The 18,775-nt window shown below is 34.1% G+C and overlaps 1 protein-coding gene across 3 annotated transcripts in view; it reads right to left on the bottom strand.

Moving 5' to 3' along the window:
• Window positions 1-2,865: 2,865 nt before the first annotated feature.
• IMPG2 (interphotoreceptor matrix proteoglycan 2) overlaps window positions 2,866-18,775 on the bottom strand; it is a 34,790-nt gene continuing 18,880 nt past the window's right edge. For 2 of the 3 annotated variants that reach the window (XM_039322484.1, XM_039322482.1), the window contains 10 exons: window positions 16,513-16,571; window positions 14,601-14,618; window positions 13,720-13,961; window positions 12,088-12,143; window positions 10,424-10,712; window positions 8,357-9,324; window positions 6,987-7,206; window positions 5,966-6,176; window positions 5,318-5,506; window positions 2,866-3,774 (listed from right to left, as the gene is read on the bottom strand). In XM_039322484.1, coding sequence (XP_039178418.1) covers window positions 3,429-3,774; window positions 5,318-5,506; window positions 5,966-6,176; window positions 6,987-7,206; window positions 8,357-9,324; window positions 10,424-10,712; window positions 12,088-12,143; window positions 13,720-13,961; window positions 14,601-14,618; window positions 16,513-16,571 — 2,598 coding nt within the window. In that variant the 3' untranslated portion in view covers window positions 2,866-3,428. The remainder of the gene's footprint in view (window positions 3,775-5,317; window positions 5,507-5,965; window positions 6,177-6,986; window positions 7,207-8,356; window positions 9,325-10,423; window positions 10,713-12,087; window positions 12,144-13,719; window positions 13,962-14,600; window positions 14,619-16,512; window positions 16,572-18,775) is intronic. The other variant, XM_039322483.1, reaches the window with a different exon arrangement.

An 18,775-nucleotide genomic window follows, 5' to 3' on the forward strand; every position in this document is an offset into this window, starting at 1 on the left:
TGGAATGATAAGTATACAAGTTCCAGTGCTCGCAATATTAGATGTCATGTTTTGATTATTGATTGAAAGTTATTTATTTATTACCTGGATGGAGGACTAATTCATAAGATTTATTTCTGATAGTTTTCAAATTTGTATTTTAAGGGGGAAACTACTAGTTATAAATAAGCAAACTGAACAGTCTTAATTGCCTATTTAATATTCTATTTAGCCTTGAACACAGGAGTAGTGGTGAAAGCTGGATATTTATCATATGATTTATTTGGGGGTGGTTGCTTGTTATAGGTAAATGGGATAGGAGATAAGGATGGGTTGGTCTGAGACAGAGAGAACCCAGGGGAGGATCACATTGCAGGAGATACATGAGGACTGGAAGCATTATTGGTACACTGATGGGCAGGAATGGATATGATAGGAAACCTATGAATGGCCTGCCTCAAGGATGCCAGGAATGTTCTTGGAAAGAAATCCCAGCATCTTGCCGTCAATATTTACCCTTGGGACCAATTTAATGGATCCTTGGTGGTCCTGGACTCTGGCTGATGCTTCTGAATGCAAAGTTGGTATGCAGTAAATCTGACCATTATCTTACAATGCATGAGTGCTGACCTAGTGTGCATATGATCTGAAGGGTCCTGAGGAAGGTTCACCTTTTGGAATATACCTACCTTGGTTTTGTGTTTTGTATCAGCAAAGTTCCCAGGGAGGGATGCACAACATACTTTTTCCATCAGCCCTCATGGACAAGCAGATGTAATCACAAAGAGGTAGTCCCTCAAATAATCCAGCCCTATGCCATAAAGGGCTTTAAAGGTTAAAAACAGCACCTTAAATTGGACCAAGAAATAAACTGGCAATCACTGCCAGATGTAAAACAGAGGTGTAATGTGTGCTGTTTTGTGGCACACATAATGGGTCTATGACAATTTGCCATGGCCAACTCGCTATGGCCAATTTGTCATGGCCAACTCACCGCAGCCAACTTGTTGTGGTCAATTTGCTGCAAGACAACTCACCACAGCCAATTTGCTGTAGGACAACTCACCGCAGGACAAGTGTTACACTAATATCAAAGAAGTAATGGAATAGAATCATTGAAAAAAGGATTCAAAAGGAGGGACAGAATGAAATGTGAATGGCAAAAATTAAAATATTTTTTAATTTGTTTTAAATAATTAAATAGAATTGTTAAATTGTCCCGCAGCGAGTTGGCCATGGCGAGTTGGCCGCAGTGAGTTGACTATGGCAAGTTGTTCCATTCCACACATAATTGCCTGTACTATCACATCCTGTATCATCTGAAGCTTTACAATATTCTTCAAGGACAGCTCCATCTAGAGGACATTACAGTAGTCCATGAATTGAATGATCATGAGCAGAGCCTCCTAATTCAGGAATGGGCACAATTGGTGCATAACACAAGCCTGTGCAAAGATCCTCTAGTCATGATGGTCACCTACTCTCTGAGCAGGATTCATGAGCCTAGAAGGACCCAAGATGCACATCCAGGTTCAAAGATGGCGAAGTCCCAAAATTAGCAAAGCCAAAAACCCAAAGCCATTCAGTCCTGCCAGGATTCAGTTGAAGCTTACTGTTCTCCATCCAGATCCCCACCACGTTGAGGCATCAGGATAAAATATCAATGGCATCACTTAATTCATCAGGGACATATATATATAAAAATTGGGTAACACCAATGATACCTCACCCTATAGTGATGGATGAGCTCACCAAATTCCTCATGTATTAAAGAGAGAAAACCATAACCTCAGCACCCCATAGAGTAGGGATCAAAGGCAGAATCACCATCACCACCGACTGGTATTGACTCCAGAGAAAGGAAGAGAACCAGCACAATACAGTGCCACCTACCCCAATTTCCAGAGCCTATTCAGAAAAATATCATGATTGATGGTATCAAAGGCCATAGAGAGATCAAGCAGAGCTAGAATGGATGGACAATCACCACCCCATACATCCCAGAAATCATCTAAAAATGCAATCAAGACCAAATCCTGGGCCTGGGCAACAAAAAATTAGCTACCAATTCTGCCGAACTGGTGTGAACCAGCTGAATCCCACCACTGGGTTGCATTCTAAAAATGTAAAGCATTTTAAAGTGTATGGAGTTTAATTTAATTTAAGCAAAACTGAATAACAATTGAATGAAAATAATTAAATGCAGGTGATATGGTCACACATTATGTACTAAATATTTCTTTTTACTTTTAACAATTACAATTCAAGAGCAATAAAGCACCAAACTCTATAATCAAAGCACTAGAGAGCTGAAGCAGCTCTAGAATCATAACTTAGCCCTGGACTAAAGAAGAAGTGGCTGCATCATATTTAGATGCAAAACACTTGGCTTTCCTTTATTTAAAAATGATAGTTTGTCTTTATTAAATTATTATTTTTAATTTTATATAACTTGCTATTTTTCAGCCCTTTTCTAAAAGCTTTGGACAATTTAGTTCTTTAGGTAGCATAGAAACTAGAGTAGAGTAGAGTAGAGTAGAGTAGAGTAGAATAGAATAGAATAGAATAGAATAGAATAGAATAGAATAGAATAGAATAGAACAACAGAGTTGGAAGGGACCTTAGAGGTCTTCTAGTCCAACCCCCTGCTCAGGCAGGAAACCCTATACCATTTCAGACAAATGGTCCAGTCTCTTCTTAAAAACTTCCAGTATTGGAATATTCACAACTTCTGGAGGCAAGTTGTTACACTGATTAATTGTTCTGTCAGGAAATTTCTTCTTAGTTCTAGGTTGCTTCTCTCTTTGATTAGTTTCCATCCATTGCTTCTTGTCCTGCCTTCAGGCGCTTTGGAGAATAGCTTGACTCTCTCTTCTTTGTGGCAGTCCCTGGGTTTTTGGAATACTGCTATCATGTCACCCTAGTCCTTCTTTTCATTAAACTGGACATACCCAATTCCAGCAACCATTCTTTATATGTTTTAGCCTCTAGTCCCCTGATCAATTAAATGAAACAAAACCCAGAAGCATAATATAAATTTAAACCATCAAAAGGCCGCAGTGAAATTCAACATCAGTACATGCAGTAGACCAATAGAGAGTATGTACAATATAATATAATGTTTTAGCTGTTAATAAAGTAGCCAACAAACATCAAGTAGAATAGTACTCATTTCACTATGGAAAGAAATAAAATTATATTCTTACATGCTTTCTTCTGAGTCAATCATGTTGCATAATAAACAGGTTCAAATAAAGAAAATTATGGAAAAAATACCTAAGTCACATCTGATGTTGTTTTACAAAGTCTGCAAACTGATGATCCTTGGCATAAAGTTCTATAATCCTTATTCTGTCCTGAATCTCCTGTAAAAGTAGGGGGGAAAATCATAGCAACTATACAATAATCCTAAATAAAGCACTATAGTTCACACTATGAGTGTTCTGTACCTATTCAGGATAAAATAACAAAATAGAAAATGCTATATGATATCCTTTTAAAATTGTTTCATTAAATTTGAATCCCACATTTTGACCTGATGTGGGATGCACAAAGTGAAAAATGAAACAAATACAAATTGATAAGCAGTTACATACCTCCTTACTTAATTCTCTGTTATCATAAATATGTTTGATCTCTTCACTGCTATATTCAGTGGAAGTCTCATTGCTTGTGGAACTATATGAAGTTAGCTGTGGACATCTCCGATAATAGTGGCTATATCCAGTGGTATCACTTTCATACATTGGGTTGTATTTGACTGCATATTCAATGGATGAAAGACTGTCTCCTTGCCTATAAAGAAAACAAACTGAACAAATGTCAAACAACACTGTTTGCATAATATTTCCCAAAATTGAGTTGACAGTAGCTATTCTTAGGTAGTCAGAAAAATGAGTGAGGATGTCCTTCACCCCAATTTACATGTGTTGACTGGAAAATCTGAAAACAAAGTATAGCTGAATTTGGATGAGCTACATTCCATTTTCCATCTCATAAATAAATTTCCATGGAAAGCTGTAACTGAATTCATTTGATTGCCATCTCTATAAATTTGTCCCATCAACACTGAAAGACTGGAGGGTGAGGGTGATGTTTAAAAACTGTGCACTGAACCCTATCCTTCACCCTCCAGTCTTTCAGTGTTGATGGGACAAGTTTATAGAGATGGCAATCAAATGAATTCAGTTACAGCTTTCCATGGGAATTTATTTATGAGATGGAAAATGGAATGTAGCTCATCCAAATTCAGCTATACTTTGTTTTCAGATTTTCCAGTTATCCATCATTCTGAGCAATAAATAATCAATATCTGTGCTGGAGAAGGTTCTACAAACTAGAACTCCATAACAAAGCAGAAAAAATAAAACACTGTTTTATTAGGACCTCGAAGTCCTAGTAGACAATCACCTAAATATGAGCCAGCAGTGTGCTGCAGCTGCCAAAAAGGCCAACACGGTGCTAGGCTGCATTAACAGAGGGATAGAATCAAGATCACGTGAAGTATTAATACCACTCTACAATGCCTTGGTAAGGCCACACTTGGAATACTGCATCCAGTTTTGGTCACCACGATGTAAAAAAGATGTTGAGACTCTAGAAAGAGTACAGAGAAGAGCAACAAAGATGATTAGGGACTGGAGGCTAAAACATATAAGGAACGGTTGCTAGAATTGGGTATGTCTAGTTTAACGAAGAGAAGGACAAGAGGGGACATGATAGCAGTATTCCAATATCTCAGGGGTTGCCATAAAGAAGAGGCAATCAAGCTATTTTCCAAAGCACCTGAAGGCAGGTCAAGAAGCAATGGGTGGAAACTAATCAAGGAGAGAAGCAACCTAGAACTAAGGAGAAACTTCCTGACAGTGAGAACAATTAATCAGTGGAACAGTCTTCCTCCAGAAGCAATAAATGCTCCAACACTGGAAGTTTTTAAGAAGAGACTGGACAGCCATTTGTCCGAAATGGTGTAGGGTTTCCTGCCTGAGCAGAGGGTTGGACTAGATGACCTCCAAGGTCCCTTCCAACTTTACTACTATTACTATTACTGTCTCCAGTATTCAAGACGTTCAGCTTTTCCAGTAGTAAATCCATAAAGTTGCCCAACAGTAAGACATAGATTTTCTCCTTCATTTATGAACCCACTATTTATAAACTAACTTATCTTTAGGATTTTATTAATATATAATTTTGTCTAGAGGAACAGTAAGATCCAATTTTTAAAAGGCACTGGTTCAGAAATTTATGCAACATTTATGCTCTGTGTACTGTGTGTTCGCCTGTCCTCTCTTCAGCACTAGTGAGTGATAATATAAAATAACTTCCAACTGATACTTACACAAAGGAGTCCTCAATTTCACTTTTAGTGTTCTGTTCTCGAAGGGTTCTGGCCAGGAAGAAAGTTACAGTACAGGCTATGAGAAGAAAGACAGCAACTGAAGCTATTGCAATTCCCACAACAAGTGGCTCTGAGACATACTCTTCACAACGCTCTCCTCTATACCACCAGTTTTCACCTACACGGCATCTAGCATTTGTTCATGCCAACAGGACAGTGAAAAAGAAAAACAATGATGAGTTAGTTATTCTACTGTCACCAGAAATGACAGAATGTCAAATGGTAGTCTTAGCTAATGCAAGATAACAACAGAACAATTGCTCATATGTTATACAATTATACAATCATAACTAAATTATTGAGACTAGTAGTTGAGGCACCAGACTAGAAACCAGGAAACTGTGAGTTCTAGTCCTGCCTTAGGCGTGAAAGCTGGCTGGGTCACTTTGGTTTAGTCATTCTCTCTCAGCTCAAACCCCTCACAGGGTTATTGTAATGAAAATAGGAGGAGGAAAAAACATTAGGTTTGTTTGCCACCTTCAGTTATTTATAAAAATAATAAACGTGAAATAAAAATCAGTACAATTAAAAAATATAATAGCTGTGATTTTATTCATTTGAAAACCAGTTGAACAACTATGCACTTACCTACATATTGCTCCTTGCCCTGGGATTATGTCACATTTGCCATCATTTTGACAAAAGTTACGTTGCAGAAGACAAATGCTATTACATGGCAATCCATTAATGCTTAGATAACCAGGATAACAAACACACTCAGCTTCTCCACTCCACTGGTTTACCAAACACTCCGAAAACTCATTGCATGCCTGGAACTTGCAAGGGTCAGCCTGGACTCCTGAAAATGATGGGGGGGGGGGGAAATGAATGCATTGAGAATAGCAGAAGAGTATACAACTTTCCCTATAGGAGTGGGGTTTTTTAATGTAAAAAATTTCATTCATATATTTATATTCCTCTATTCTGTTTTGGGACAAATAACTTTATCCAAAGGGAAAATGCGATTAAAAAAATAAATTATAATTTTAAAACTAAAAATCAATCTTTAAAATATAGTTATTAGCTCAAAGAAACTGACACATTAAAAACTTGTTGGGAACATGAGAACAAACTGTGGGTGAGGCAAGTATGCAAGTTAGCCAGATTCTCCTAAGAGGCTCATCAGATACACTTGAGAGGTCTACAAACCAGGCCTCTTTTGTCATTGTAGTTCCCATGCACCAAGTATATAGAAGTAGACTCTCCTGTGCTTTGATGTAGCACCCTATAATCAAAGCTTCATTGCTGCAGTACACTTGTTCTGTATATCAAGCCATTATTTATTCTTGCTAAATGGAACAGTATAAAATTTGCACAACAGCAGTTATATATAGTGCTGATCTTACTTTGTATCATGAGAAGTCTGAGGTCCAAAAAAATTGATATGGAATGATAAGAGCTGTGGTGATGCAATGTGAAGCGGTATATAAATTTAAGTGCTATTGCTATTGCTATAATTGGATACAATGGAGTGAGATGGAAAGGATTTTGATAGCATTCAGTTATCTAAATCTGTTGTATTGTTCTTGCAGTCTTAAAGTGTGTTTGGTAAAAATATTCTGCCTCAGTGAAAATAAGCTAATGGGACAAGCAAAAGTTCTTTTAATACCTGATTCAACATCAAGTGAGTACTTATCAATAGCCAGATTCATAGTTTGATAGGCCGTGTTGCAAAAATCTTCCAGAATCATGTACACAGAATTAGTGACATTGCGAGGCACAGGTCGTGCAAATTTCATTCGGCTGTTAACCACAATACTACCATTCCTGAAGTTCAGAATTTCCAGATTCTGGAAGCCAGTTAGGTTTGATTGCAAATAAGGAACCAGCTATAATGCAGGAAAAACAATATATAAATGAAATATAATGAAATATATCTACAAATATAAATGACATATAAATATAATGCATATATCTACCCATTCATTCTGCATTAACCCATTGCCCTAAACTATAAAGGGGTTCATTGGGTCTGTCTTAATATGATGCATGAGGTTAGCTTATATTGATTGTATATTATAAATTATGTTATGATTTAGTATCATGTGTGAAACAGGCTGCTCAACAAATCAGCAAACATTGGCTTAATATAGTATGAGGATTGATCCATGAGCTGTATGTGATAATGTATATTCCTGGTTAAATATCCCATTAAAAGAATAGCATCCATTAATGTGCCACAGGTGGAAAAAGCTATTTAACTTTATAATTGTGTATATTAATTAATTTTTACTAGTGGCCGATGTAGTGACAAATAAAAAGTACTTTTCCATTATGTCTAAATAAGACATATCAGGATATTCTAGGATAGGGAAGTGATCAATTCAGCATTTTAAAGGACCGCAAAGGGAACAAAATATCATAATTTTTAGGACAGTTAAATTCTTTTGCATGGGCAAAAAAGTAAAGTTAAACCATATAAGGCCAAAATATGTTTTAAACCAATAAGAAATAGATGTGCTCTGCTATGCATGTTTATAAATACCATAACCATCCCAACCCTAGTATCTGCTTCTACAGAGAGATAAAACAATTTTTGCTGAATAAAATTTCCCTTTACCTGCTAACCCTTTTTACTCATTGTTAGTATGCAATGGACATAATGGGCAATGTGCTGTATGTTGATAGTAAACAATAAAGCATATTTCAAAGCTTGAGTTAACCAATTCAACAATCAAAATAAGAATATGTCTGTAACAATTTCAGTTAATGTTAGTTCATTGAGTATCTATAAACAAGCAATATTAAGTTGGATATGAAGAAAGTAAATCTGATTGTTTGTATTTTTTTTAACTTTATAATTCTTTGTCTGTGAATTGTCTGTGAACAGGTTAAAGTGCAAATTAGCCATTGCATATCATTAAGTTAAATGTTACTGTCTTATGAACTGTCCAACAAAAACAGGATCAAGTATGCGCCTCTAACGGTCACATATGCTAAAACAATAGCCACTGGCAAAAATAGTATTTTTTTTCTTACCAGTTCTAGAAATCTTTGCTCCAGGGCTTTATATTCAGGGGAATTTTTGTTAAACAAATCTTCTGAAAAAATCATGTTAGTAACTCGAAGGCTAAAGAATACAACTAAAGCACGTGCAGGGATAGTTACATTGTTGGGATTTTCAGGAGTAATCCCAGATATTTTAACCATTTCAGTAGAATGGACATGGGTTAGTAGTTCTACATGACTGTCGGTCATAATTCCTTCTTCCTGGTTCATTTCATGCGAATAATAAGTTGTGACTTCATAGGTTTGCCCTGTAACTTCCAGTTCTTTTGTGACCAGGTCTTTTTCAAGTTCAGGCAACTGGATCACTGGGCTGTCCACAGTAGAATATGGTGATAAAATTATTTCCGGCTTTTCTGATCCTTTTATTATAATGGCTGTATGTGATTGAGTTTTTGATGACTGTTCTGTTAATACTAGGTCATAGATTTCTGTTGCTTCAGAAATGATTTCATCCTCCTCAGTAGAATGCTCTAATTTTATTGTGCTGTACATTTCAGTAGTTGTCACAACTCTTTCATCTGAGGTGACTTCTGTGTCAATAGATGATTGGGAAATGGTTGTATCTAGAATGTCCTGAATTGTATCATCCTTTGAAAAAACTAATGTAAAATATGTTTCATTATATTCATGCATACCAGATCCTTCAGTTTTCAACCAAGTCTCTACGTTAGCTTGTGGCTGTTGTCCTGAACCAGAACCAGAATAATCAATAGTATCCTTTTCTTTATTTATAGGAGATTGCTGAGTTTCTTCTTTTATAACACTTGTAGGTAATTCTTTCTCAGTGCTAGGCTCTATTGCTAAAACAGAAGCTGATGGAGATGTAAGACTAAGAGGAATTGCAGAATCACTTGTAGGTAGAATTTTCTTTGGCACAATATGAGGGAGAACAGTTGAAGGCACAAGCAAACCTTCCAACTCTTTCTCTTTTTCAAGTCCTAGAAAAAAATCAGTGCATAGTTAAGAATGCATGTTGTGAATGCACCTTATTGGAGTTTGCTTCTTAAGAGACCCAAGGATATTAATTGTTGCTCAGCAAATACTGAAGTTTCTTTAGGTCATACTCATTCTTGTATCAATGACAGAAAAATATATAATTCTTCTCTTTATTCAAAACCTTTAGGATAGTTGTATTAATACCAAATCAAAGTAAATGGAATAAAACTATACAAGGAGTTTTAAAGCATATATCCCTTTCATTTAAAAATGCTTCTAATTTAATTTTGATTATAAAATATACATATGTCTCAATTAATTCTGAAAGCAGCAATCAGTAACAAAATATTGCCATAATATAGAGTGGGGGACATTAAAAAAGCAATTGGAATTGTAACAATAAAAAAGCAAAACAAAATATTAACAAAATTTATATGCCAAAGGAATGGCAAGTCTGTTGACCAAGGTAATTTTTATTTAGCTAGAAACAATTAGTAACCTATGCAAATCAATCAAAATTGCTATAATATGTCTTGTAAATCCTAACAACTGCAATTTGCACCAATTACGTTCACAAGCTTCAGTAAGGATTCCCCTTTCCCCCAAGACAGACCTATGGAATACATTACACTAATCTACTTGTAGAAATTTAGAACATGAATGACTATGGAAGGTTGTTATTCTGAGCAGCTTTATACATCTAAATAAATAAATGTCAGGATTTAGTGGTGGATTTCCTAACATCAGTGTTTCTATTATGTTCTGAGAAATCAAGATTAAAGCAAAGGAATTTATGCAATTATTAAGGAGATATATTATATTATAATAAATTATATCTTTGAGAGAGATGGTCAGTTAAAATATGAAATATATTTCTGCACAGGGCTGCAGTTATAAATGTGACTCCTCTGTCAATGCAATTAAAATATTTTCCATCATAGTGCCAACATATGAGAATGTCTGCCTGATTATGAAAAGCTGTAATTTCAATTCATTCTTGAGGACCAATTTTGAAGTAGCCAATCAAGAACTTTGGCAAAAATACTCTGTCCATAAACATGTCTGAAAAATATACTATCCTAAGTCTTATAATTAACTTACCAATGTCTAATAAAGATAAATTAGAATGACTTTCCAAGTCTATATGAGAATCAGTTCCAAAGAACAGTGGTGTTCCAGGATGTATTTTTTGCTTTTCATCCATAAAAAGCAAATCTTCTGGGGAAATGGTGATATCAGTTTTTGAATTGGTTTTATCCACTCCATCTGGTTTTATCCACTCATTATTGTCAGTATCAAAGATTAAATCTGGTCCTGGCAAGTCAAATGGCAAGTTGTTGCTTGCAGTTGACTTATCGGCTGAAGGCCACTCAGATACTATGGCATGATCCTAAAATATAGACCCATAATGGTTATAAACAGTGATGATAATAATAATAGCTCAAATTACCTTATAGTTCACTCCCACATCACATTAGTTGTACAACTTACAACAAATCTATGAGCAAATGAGAACTCTAAATTTATCATAGGTTGTGACTGGTTAAATATGTCATCAGAGGCATCTGCAGGGATGGGGGGGGGCAAATGACAAAAGTAGTATCATATTAAAGTGGCAGTCTTACAAGGTAGACCAGACTAAGAAACCAGTGCCAGGTAAATCAGGACTTCTTTTACTGTAAGAGCAAATAATAACATAATTTTGCAAGTAGGGATGTGCTTTTCTATCCCTTACTTTATCTTTCTGTGGTCTAGGGAAGGCCTTGTCTGAGAGGTTAGCTTTTCTACTTTGCTACACTGTTTTCAGCTTAGTTTTTAACACCTTCCTGCATCTTGTATTACTTTCAGGAGAAACTACAAGTTGAATGCATCAAATTAAAAAAGAAACAAAAGAAACAAAACACCCTTAAACCCTCTCAGAAAATATTTCTGTACTTAAATGCAATGTTAAGAGAGACTAATCTGGACTAAAAGGCTTCTTTATGCATAACTGTGTTAAGATATTACTAGATTCCTATCCTATAAAGCAGACAAAAGACCTGCTTTTTTGTTAATTTAAATCCTTCTCACATGTTCAGCGATTAGCCCATCAATAATAACTATTTTTTATTCAAAATGCAAGAAATAAGTAATATAATGTAGGAGAACCTAGAGAAAATATGCACAATTATATTTCAAAGTACCGTACCCACAAAGACTGAGGACAATTATTTTCAGTAGAAATATTTGGACCATTTACTTACAACTGTCAAGAATTACAGTTCATTCTTTATTTAAATGCAGAGACATACTGATATTATTCAAAGATTTTCAAATCATTACAAAAATATAATATTTGGGGCATATTTTAGATTCTTTTATTCATATGTGTGTGTGTGTGTGTGTGTGTGTGTGTGTGTGTGTACATATATACATACACACATATACATTTAAAAGACTGTTCTGAAAAAATAAAATATTTTACAAAATCTTTTGCCAGTAAAACAACAAATTCCGTAATCTTTATACTGAATTTGTGTCAAATAAAAAGAATTGAACCTAAAATCTACCATAAATAATTAAACCTGAAGATTAAAAGAGCACGAGAATATTTGGAATATTGTTGACTTTTATCTTATATTGAGTAAATGTACATAATACCAAGAACTTCTAGAACAATTTTTTTACAAACTCTTAAGATATGAAATTTGTAAATTATGTGAATTGTAATCCAATTGGGAAACATTGTGCTGGAACAAGATGGCAATAAAGGAAAATCAACTTACATCATCAATGGGTTTAGCAGTAATCCATGATGGGATTTCAGTCACCATTTCCTTTACTAAGAAGAAAATATTAAAAAGCAGTTATGAAATATGTTGATTTTTAAATTGTTTGCGGTCCTATTTTCTAATCCTCATTAAGGGAGCATATGCAATTTAATACTGCCAGTAAGAATTTGTAGAGTCGGATCTAGAACAGATATACATATGGTAATTCAGTGCATCAAAGAACACAAAGGGGGGTATTGGATATATTAGATCTATGATCAGAGTAAATAGAGCCACTAAAAACTGAATACACAATTTTTTGTGTGCATGTTCTCTAGAATTTCACATAGAATATAAGAATTATACTTATACAGCATTTCTTAAGCACACAGATAAATAACTCAGACTCAAAGAGGTAACAAATGCTGGCAGAATAAGCTGGAACAGAAAGAATAAGTCTAACAATCAATATAAAAAGAATAATAAAAGTAGATACAACATTGTTTGTATGGATCTTTTCATGATGTTTTCAAAGTTGGTCTACTGCAGGGGTGTCAAACTGCTGGCCTGTGGACCGGACACATCATGATGAAACTGTGCCCACCCCATTGCCAGTTCCGATAAGTCGCGCGACGTCACATGATGTCATGAGTTTGACATGTCTGGTCTACTGGTTAAGGCACCAGATTAGAAAGCAGGAGACCATGAGTTCAAACCCTGTCTTAGCCAGGAAAGCCAATTGGGTGGCTTTGGGCCAGTCTGACTGCCGAGCAATAAGACTCTCCGATTTCTAGTCTGGTGTCTTAATTACTAGATCAAACAAACCACTAGATACAAACAATGCTGTATCTATTTTTCTTATCCTCTCTTAGCCCAAACCACCTCACAGAGTTGTTGTTGTTGTGGGGAAAATGGGAGAAGGAAGGTGTGGTAAATGTATTTGCCACTTGAGTTATTTGTAAAAATAATAAAGGTGGGATACAAATAAATAAAATAATAATAGTCTGTTGGTTGTGTCTGAGATGTTATTGATGTATAGCGATCCTTTTCATACCTTGTGTTGCTTGTGCTGTAATGGATTGAATAGTCAGGCACTTTTTGATAAATAAATGAAAGCAGGAGAAATACAAAAAAAGTAGTGGTTGATAAGATGATCAAAATAAAGAGAAATTTTAAGAACGCCAGGCAAGTGATATATGAAAATGGTAGTTGCAAGTAAAGATATAGTGTTGATATGAAGTTGTTTTAGCCATGTTTCCCTTTCTTTTTTATCTCATGTTTTTTATATTGTGCTTACTTTTTCTCCTTTTCTGTTTTTTGCTTAATGTTGCATACCTAAAAGGCAAAATAGTGCAACCCAGGATTTTTTAAAGTTATAAATCCTGAATTAACTCCTTTAAATCTTTCTTCTTTTATAGTCTTACAGTGGAGGTTCAAATATCACTGTTGGGTTTCATCTAAATCCATGAACCCTATAACACAGAAGCAATGGCAAGAACCAGATAGTCATCCATTAAAATAAAATATACTTTTAGAAATTGAAATGAGGTTTTTTAATACTGTAATCTATTAAATTCTTAAAGTTTTTGTTTTTTGCCTATTTTAAGAGTGAAATCATTTGAGTGAACTGAAACAATATTTATATACCATTAATAAGCTGAAGAGAACCAGGATCCAAGGACAATGAAGTATTTTCAAATAGAATGTTCTTATGGAGGATCTCAGCAATATAATGTCTGAAGTCACTATCCATATAAATAACTGTGGAGTTGTCTTCAATTTCTGAAAAGGAGTTCTGTTCCACTTTGTTTGGCTGAAGGTTAATCCAATCCCAGATAATATTGTTCATATCTTCCCTGTCAAAAACCACAGCATACAGGACTTTTACCCTGTTAAAGGGAGAATTAGAAAGATGTGTATTGTCATTTAAACTCTATATTAGCAGTTACAGCTTATGTTTTGTTTATAAGTCATGTAATATATTTCTTTACATCCTTTCTGATAATGACTATTTTTTTGTAATTTAAAGCTTCAGTTTAGATACTATTCTTATTGTATAGGGACAGCAATTACATCAATTATATTGCTTGATATAAAGTGTTTTTTAACCAAGATTCACACATGCACAGATTAGTTTTATATTAACTGTAATTTTCCTGAAAATAACCCTTTCTAAATTGCAATTAGATTCAGAAGAAAGTCCAATTGATACAATTATTAATGGGTTATTTCAATGTATTTAGTAATATAAACCCTTCTAGTGCCAGGATTTTTGTCAATTTTCCAACAAGTATCAGAAACATATTTTAAAGGACTATTTACAAATCCTTGGTTGATTAGTTGAATTCTATCTATTTCACAACATCTACCAAAACACTGAATTTATTACAGAATGCTAAAATTTATTTAAACAACTTTTTGCTGATTCAAGTTGGTTCTAGATATAGGAAATTTTTCTAGAAATAATCTGATTAAAAGAAAACAAGTAACTATCATTATGAAAAAAAGTATTTAGAAATTTTCTTTACCTGTTATCCTGAGTTGACCTAAATGTTAAGGTAAGATAGAGAATACCTGTTATAAATTAGAAATATTGCTCCCCAAATAAAATTTATAAATCAAATCTTCCCATAAAGCAAGAGAAACTGAGATTTAATTAATGGTGTCTATATTGTTTAGAATTTGAAGTTTAGTGTATTAGTCTAAATTTAAAGCAGTTCTTTTGAATTGGAAACGGTGCTTTATATTCAATATTGACTGTTTCAATCATTTTGGAAGTAAAGATTGAAACAGCTCATTTCAGACACAAAACAGCAGCTTTGAATTTGAAACAACTCATTCAACTAAAAAACCAGAGTGTTTTAAATTCAAAATGGTTTGAACGAAGTCTATTGCATACCCCTTTTAATAATGATTCTGATTTCATGCTTACTGAAGGTTTGAAAAAAATATAACTACTATTCTATTCAGTGAACTTTTAAAAACTTTAATGAATAAGGCCCAATCATGCTTTCCTTGCTCTATGATAAGCTTAGAAAGGTTTGAGTTTAGGAGTCCCTTAGTTTCTTTTTTTCTTTTCTTTTTTAGTTTTTTTTTTTCCTGTTCCCATATCCACTCTGACTTGGCTGTTCCCATGAAGTTGGCTCACTTCAAGTTAACTTGGCTTCTAGAAGAGAGGGATCTATGCTGGCTCTTCAAAAATAAATCAGACCTAAAGTATAAGTTGCTTGTTTTTCTACTGCTTTGATCTTGCTCACTGTGGCTTCCAACTCTGGCCATTAGTAAGTTATTCATCCGTGCTTGTTATAATCTAACTATTCTAGGGATGAAATATAGACATAGCTAATTTTCATCCTTTCAGACAGTTTCACAATCCGTATAAAAATAAATCTGTTGGACCTGAGCTTTCCTTTTATCAAAACCAATTCCATTTCTACAAGGAGTAGTAGGATGTAGATAGAGATTTAGAGTCTCCTCCTAGCTTTCGTTCTGCCTGGTCTTTATCTAGGAGGCTTCTAATCTCAGGATCTTGCAACAAACTCTTGTTCTCTTACTGTCCTCCTAATATAATATAGCCAGCTAGGTTCTAGTTTTGCATATTCTGTATTTTCATAAATAAGTCATCTTTCTTTTCAAATTATAACCTTGCTTGATTAATCCTGGCCCAGATTATATTCCTGCTCTTAGGAATGTTTATGCACAGGAATCTACAGAAATGGTTTCAAGCTTCCTCTGGATTAAGCAAGCCACAACCATCTCATGCACATAAGGCTTTTATATTGCAACCAGTGATGATTGCTTAGAGCTTTTGTTAAGATATTTGATTGTAAAAAATATTGCCTTGTTATTCTTTCAATTTGATAGCTAACAGAACATTTTTAACAGAACAAAAGAAATCGTACATTTAGAGCAGGATGACTTTCTCCCATACAATTTTCATATTTTTACAATATATTTTATAATATATTTCAATAGGCATACATTATGGGACCAAATTATGCATCTAATTATTTTGTGTATAATTATTTGAAAATATGTGTAAGAAACCAATATTTAAATAAAACAAATGAACACTGCCCAACATATACAGTAGCATTTAGGAGAGCAAACTAAACCAATTTTGCTTCTTTGATATATTTTTATTTCATTATTGGTAATCATAGCCATATGACTAATACAAATATACAATTGTATACTGTCTATCAACAATGGAGCAAAGATACTGCTGTTATATAATGGTCATACCACATTTTAAGGTTACATCAACTATATTGTATTCATTAACTGTAATGTTCTCAGTATGTTTTTCCAACAAAAAGAGAAAAGATAGGAGAAGAAAGTTTTGATTCAGCAAGGAGGTAAAATATGAATTTTCATATGGACATTGTTAGCAATATTATTGTAAGATGCTTAATTTTCATTGCTTATAAAATTTCATACCTGAATTCAGTTACATGGATATTCTTGTATCCAGGCAGTCCTTCATATGCATTCTGAATCTACATGAAAGATAGAAATATATATCCTCAAACTCTTTTATTTGCAGAACTCACTGTCTAATTAATTCTCTCTCTCTCTTTCTCTCTCTGTGTGTATGTAATAATAATTCAGCTTACTCAATTGTTGTCCAGTTTCCAGTTGTATTCCATCTAGGAATTGCTTTGCCATTTTTTTCCCTCGATCAAACTCCTGAGGGAATGGAATTTATCTACTCAGCATACAAATGTAGCATGAAGTGTAGATATGAAAACATCATAAACACTGTCTGACATAATTAGTAGAACATTAATTTTAGCAATAGAAAATTGTCAACATACTAAGAAACTAAAGTAAGATTTATGGAGGAGGAATTGGATAAAAAAAATAATGTGGACAATTTTGGATTCTTTGCAATGAGAAGCGCCATAGAAATATAATCAATTATTATCTTGAAATGGTCTTGGTAACATAATTATAAGGTCACAGAATTTGTCCCCCATGTGTACACTATTTGCAAATTTTTGAGAAGTTCTATCAGAGCATTGATTTGGAGATTAGCCATTTCTACTTACTAAATATTCCTCAGCAAATATCTATTTCTTTTTTTTTCTTCCAAAGGTGACAAATCCAATCTTTTTCATTTATTAAAATTCTCCAACTTTCATTAATTTCTTGTATGTTTCATTTAAAATTTATATTTTTTAAGCTGAAAACTACTATTTCCTTCTTGTCTAAATCACTTGTTTAACTATCATGTGGTTATTCTTACTCCGAATCCAGCACTCATTATAGTTAAATAAATAAAAATGAAGAAATTATGTAATCCACATCCCACATCAAGAATGTTTCATAGGCAGAAAAACAATTTGACTATCTCAATATTCCTTCTTTCCCAATAAAAAATGTCTGATGTACATATACTCTAGCCATAATTAAAACATTCTGCAGTAGAGAAAGATTGTCTAAGCACTGTAAGACCATGGCAAAAGATGAAGGAAGAAAACTGTAGCCAAGTTGCCTATCTGATCAAGCATTTATATTATGGCATGGCTACTTGGCTGCACAGCTAGAAAATGATGCTGTCTAGCTTAATCGAGCCCTGTTACAGTTACAGTGATTTTCTGTGATTACACTATAAATATTTTTCCCTATATGAAATGCTGTCAGAATACTAAATATGTATATTCATGAGCTTGTAAAAATATTGTAACCATTATTTCATAGATCACTCAACCCATGTTCTATTAAGTTGAACAATGGCACATATAAATCAATCCAGATTAAAAAGTGTATCTGACATTCAGGTTCAGGCCTGGTATAAAAATCTGTTTATACCAATTTTTCTAAAGAGGAAAAGTAAGATCTAAAACCAGTGCCTTCCCCTTTAGCAGATTATAATATAAATAATTGCAGCATTATGACCAAGGCCAGAAAATATGAGGAGTCAAGGACTGTTTATAGTTACAGCAAGAATAACACATAGAGCTGGGGGGGGGGGGGAATCTCTCTTCTTAAATAACTAAGCATGTGTGACCATTATTAATACAAGTCTGGTTTAGGAAAGCTGGATAAAACATACAGTTAATGTTTCTGTTTTTACTTTTTTAAATACCGAAATATGATAAACTTGACTGGTTATCCTGCATTTCTCTATTGGCATTTAACATGCTTATTCTGGATAGGAATAAAACAGGAATCCTTTCATTTCCAAGGCATCTTTCACAGAGCACTTGAAGCAAATATTATGAAGCTTGAACAGCAACAATGAGTGCTAATTGACTAACATTCTTAAATATATTGGGCTGCCATTCTCACTATTCAACTATTAGCTAACTTCAACTGAGTTATCATTTTTTGATTAAGACCTGGAAAAGAGATTGCTTAGACAATCTCTATTTACTCTTGCATATTATGAGATAACAAATGTCCTGCTCTAATCCCAATTAGATAATGATTTCCAATGTTTGTCTTAGCAAAGCAATCCTCACTAATATATAACCTTTTCTTGCTATTGTCTAAAACTAAGCAATTCTGGGGGTAATTGGGAGAGAGAGGTTGAAAGGCTATAAAACATGCCCACCAAATGCAACTCTTTGTAGGTCATGTCCAAGGATTGCCTACCTCACCACAATCCAAACTAATTGTTGTCTTCTGAGGAGAATGAATCTCTGACACTGTAAGTATAGGAACCATTATAATAAATGTTTATTAATGTTAAGAATCC

This window comes from Crotalus tigris, unplaced genomic scaffold (genome assembly GCF_016545835.1).
Source record: "Crotalus tigris isolate CLP2741 ecotype Arizona unplaced genomic scaffold, ASM1654583v1 scf7180000024115.3125172, whole genome shotgun sequence".
NCBI lineage: Eukaryota > Metazoa > Chordata > Lepidosauria > Squamata > Viperidae > Crotalus > Crotalus tigris.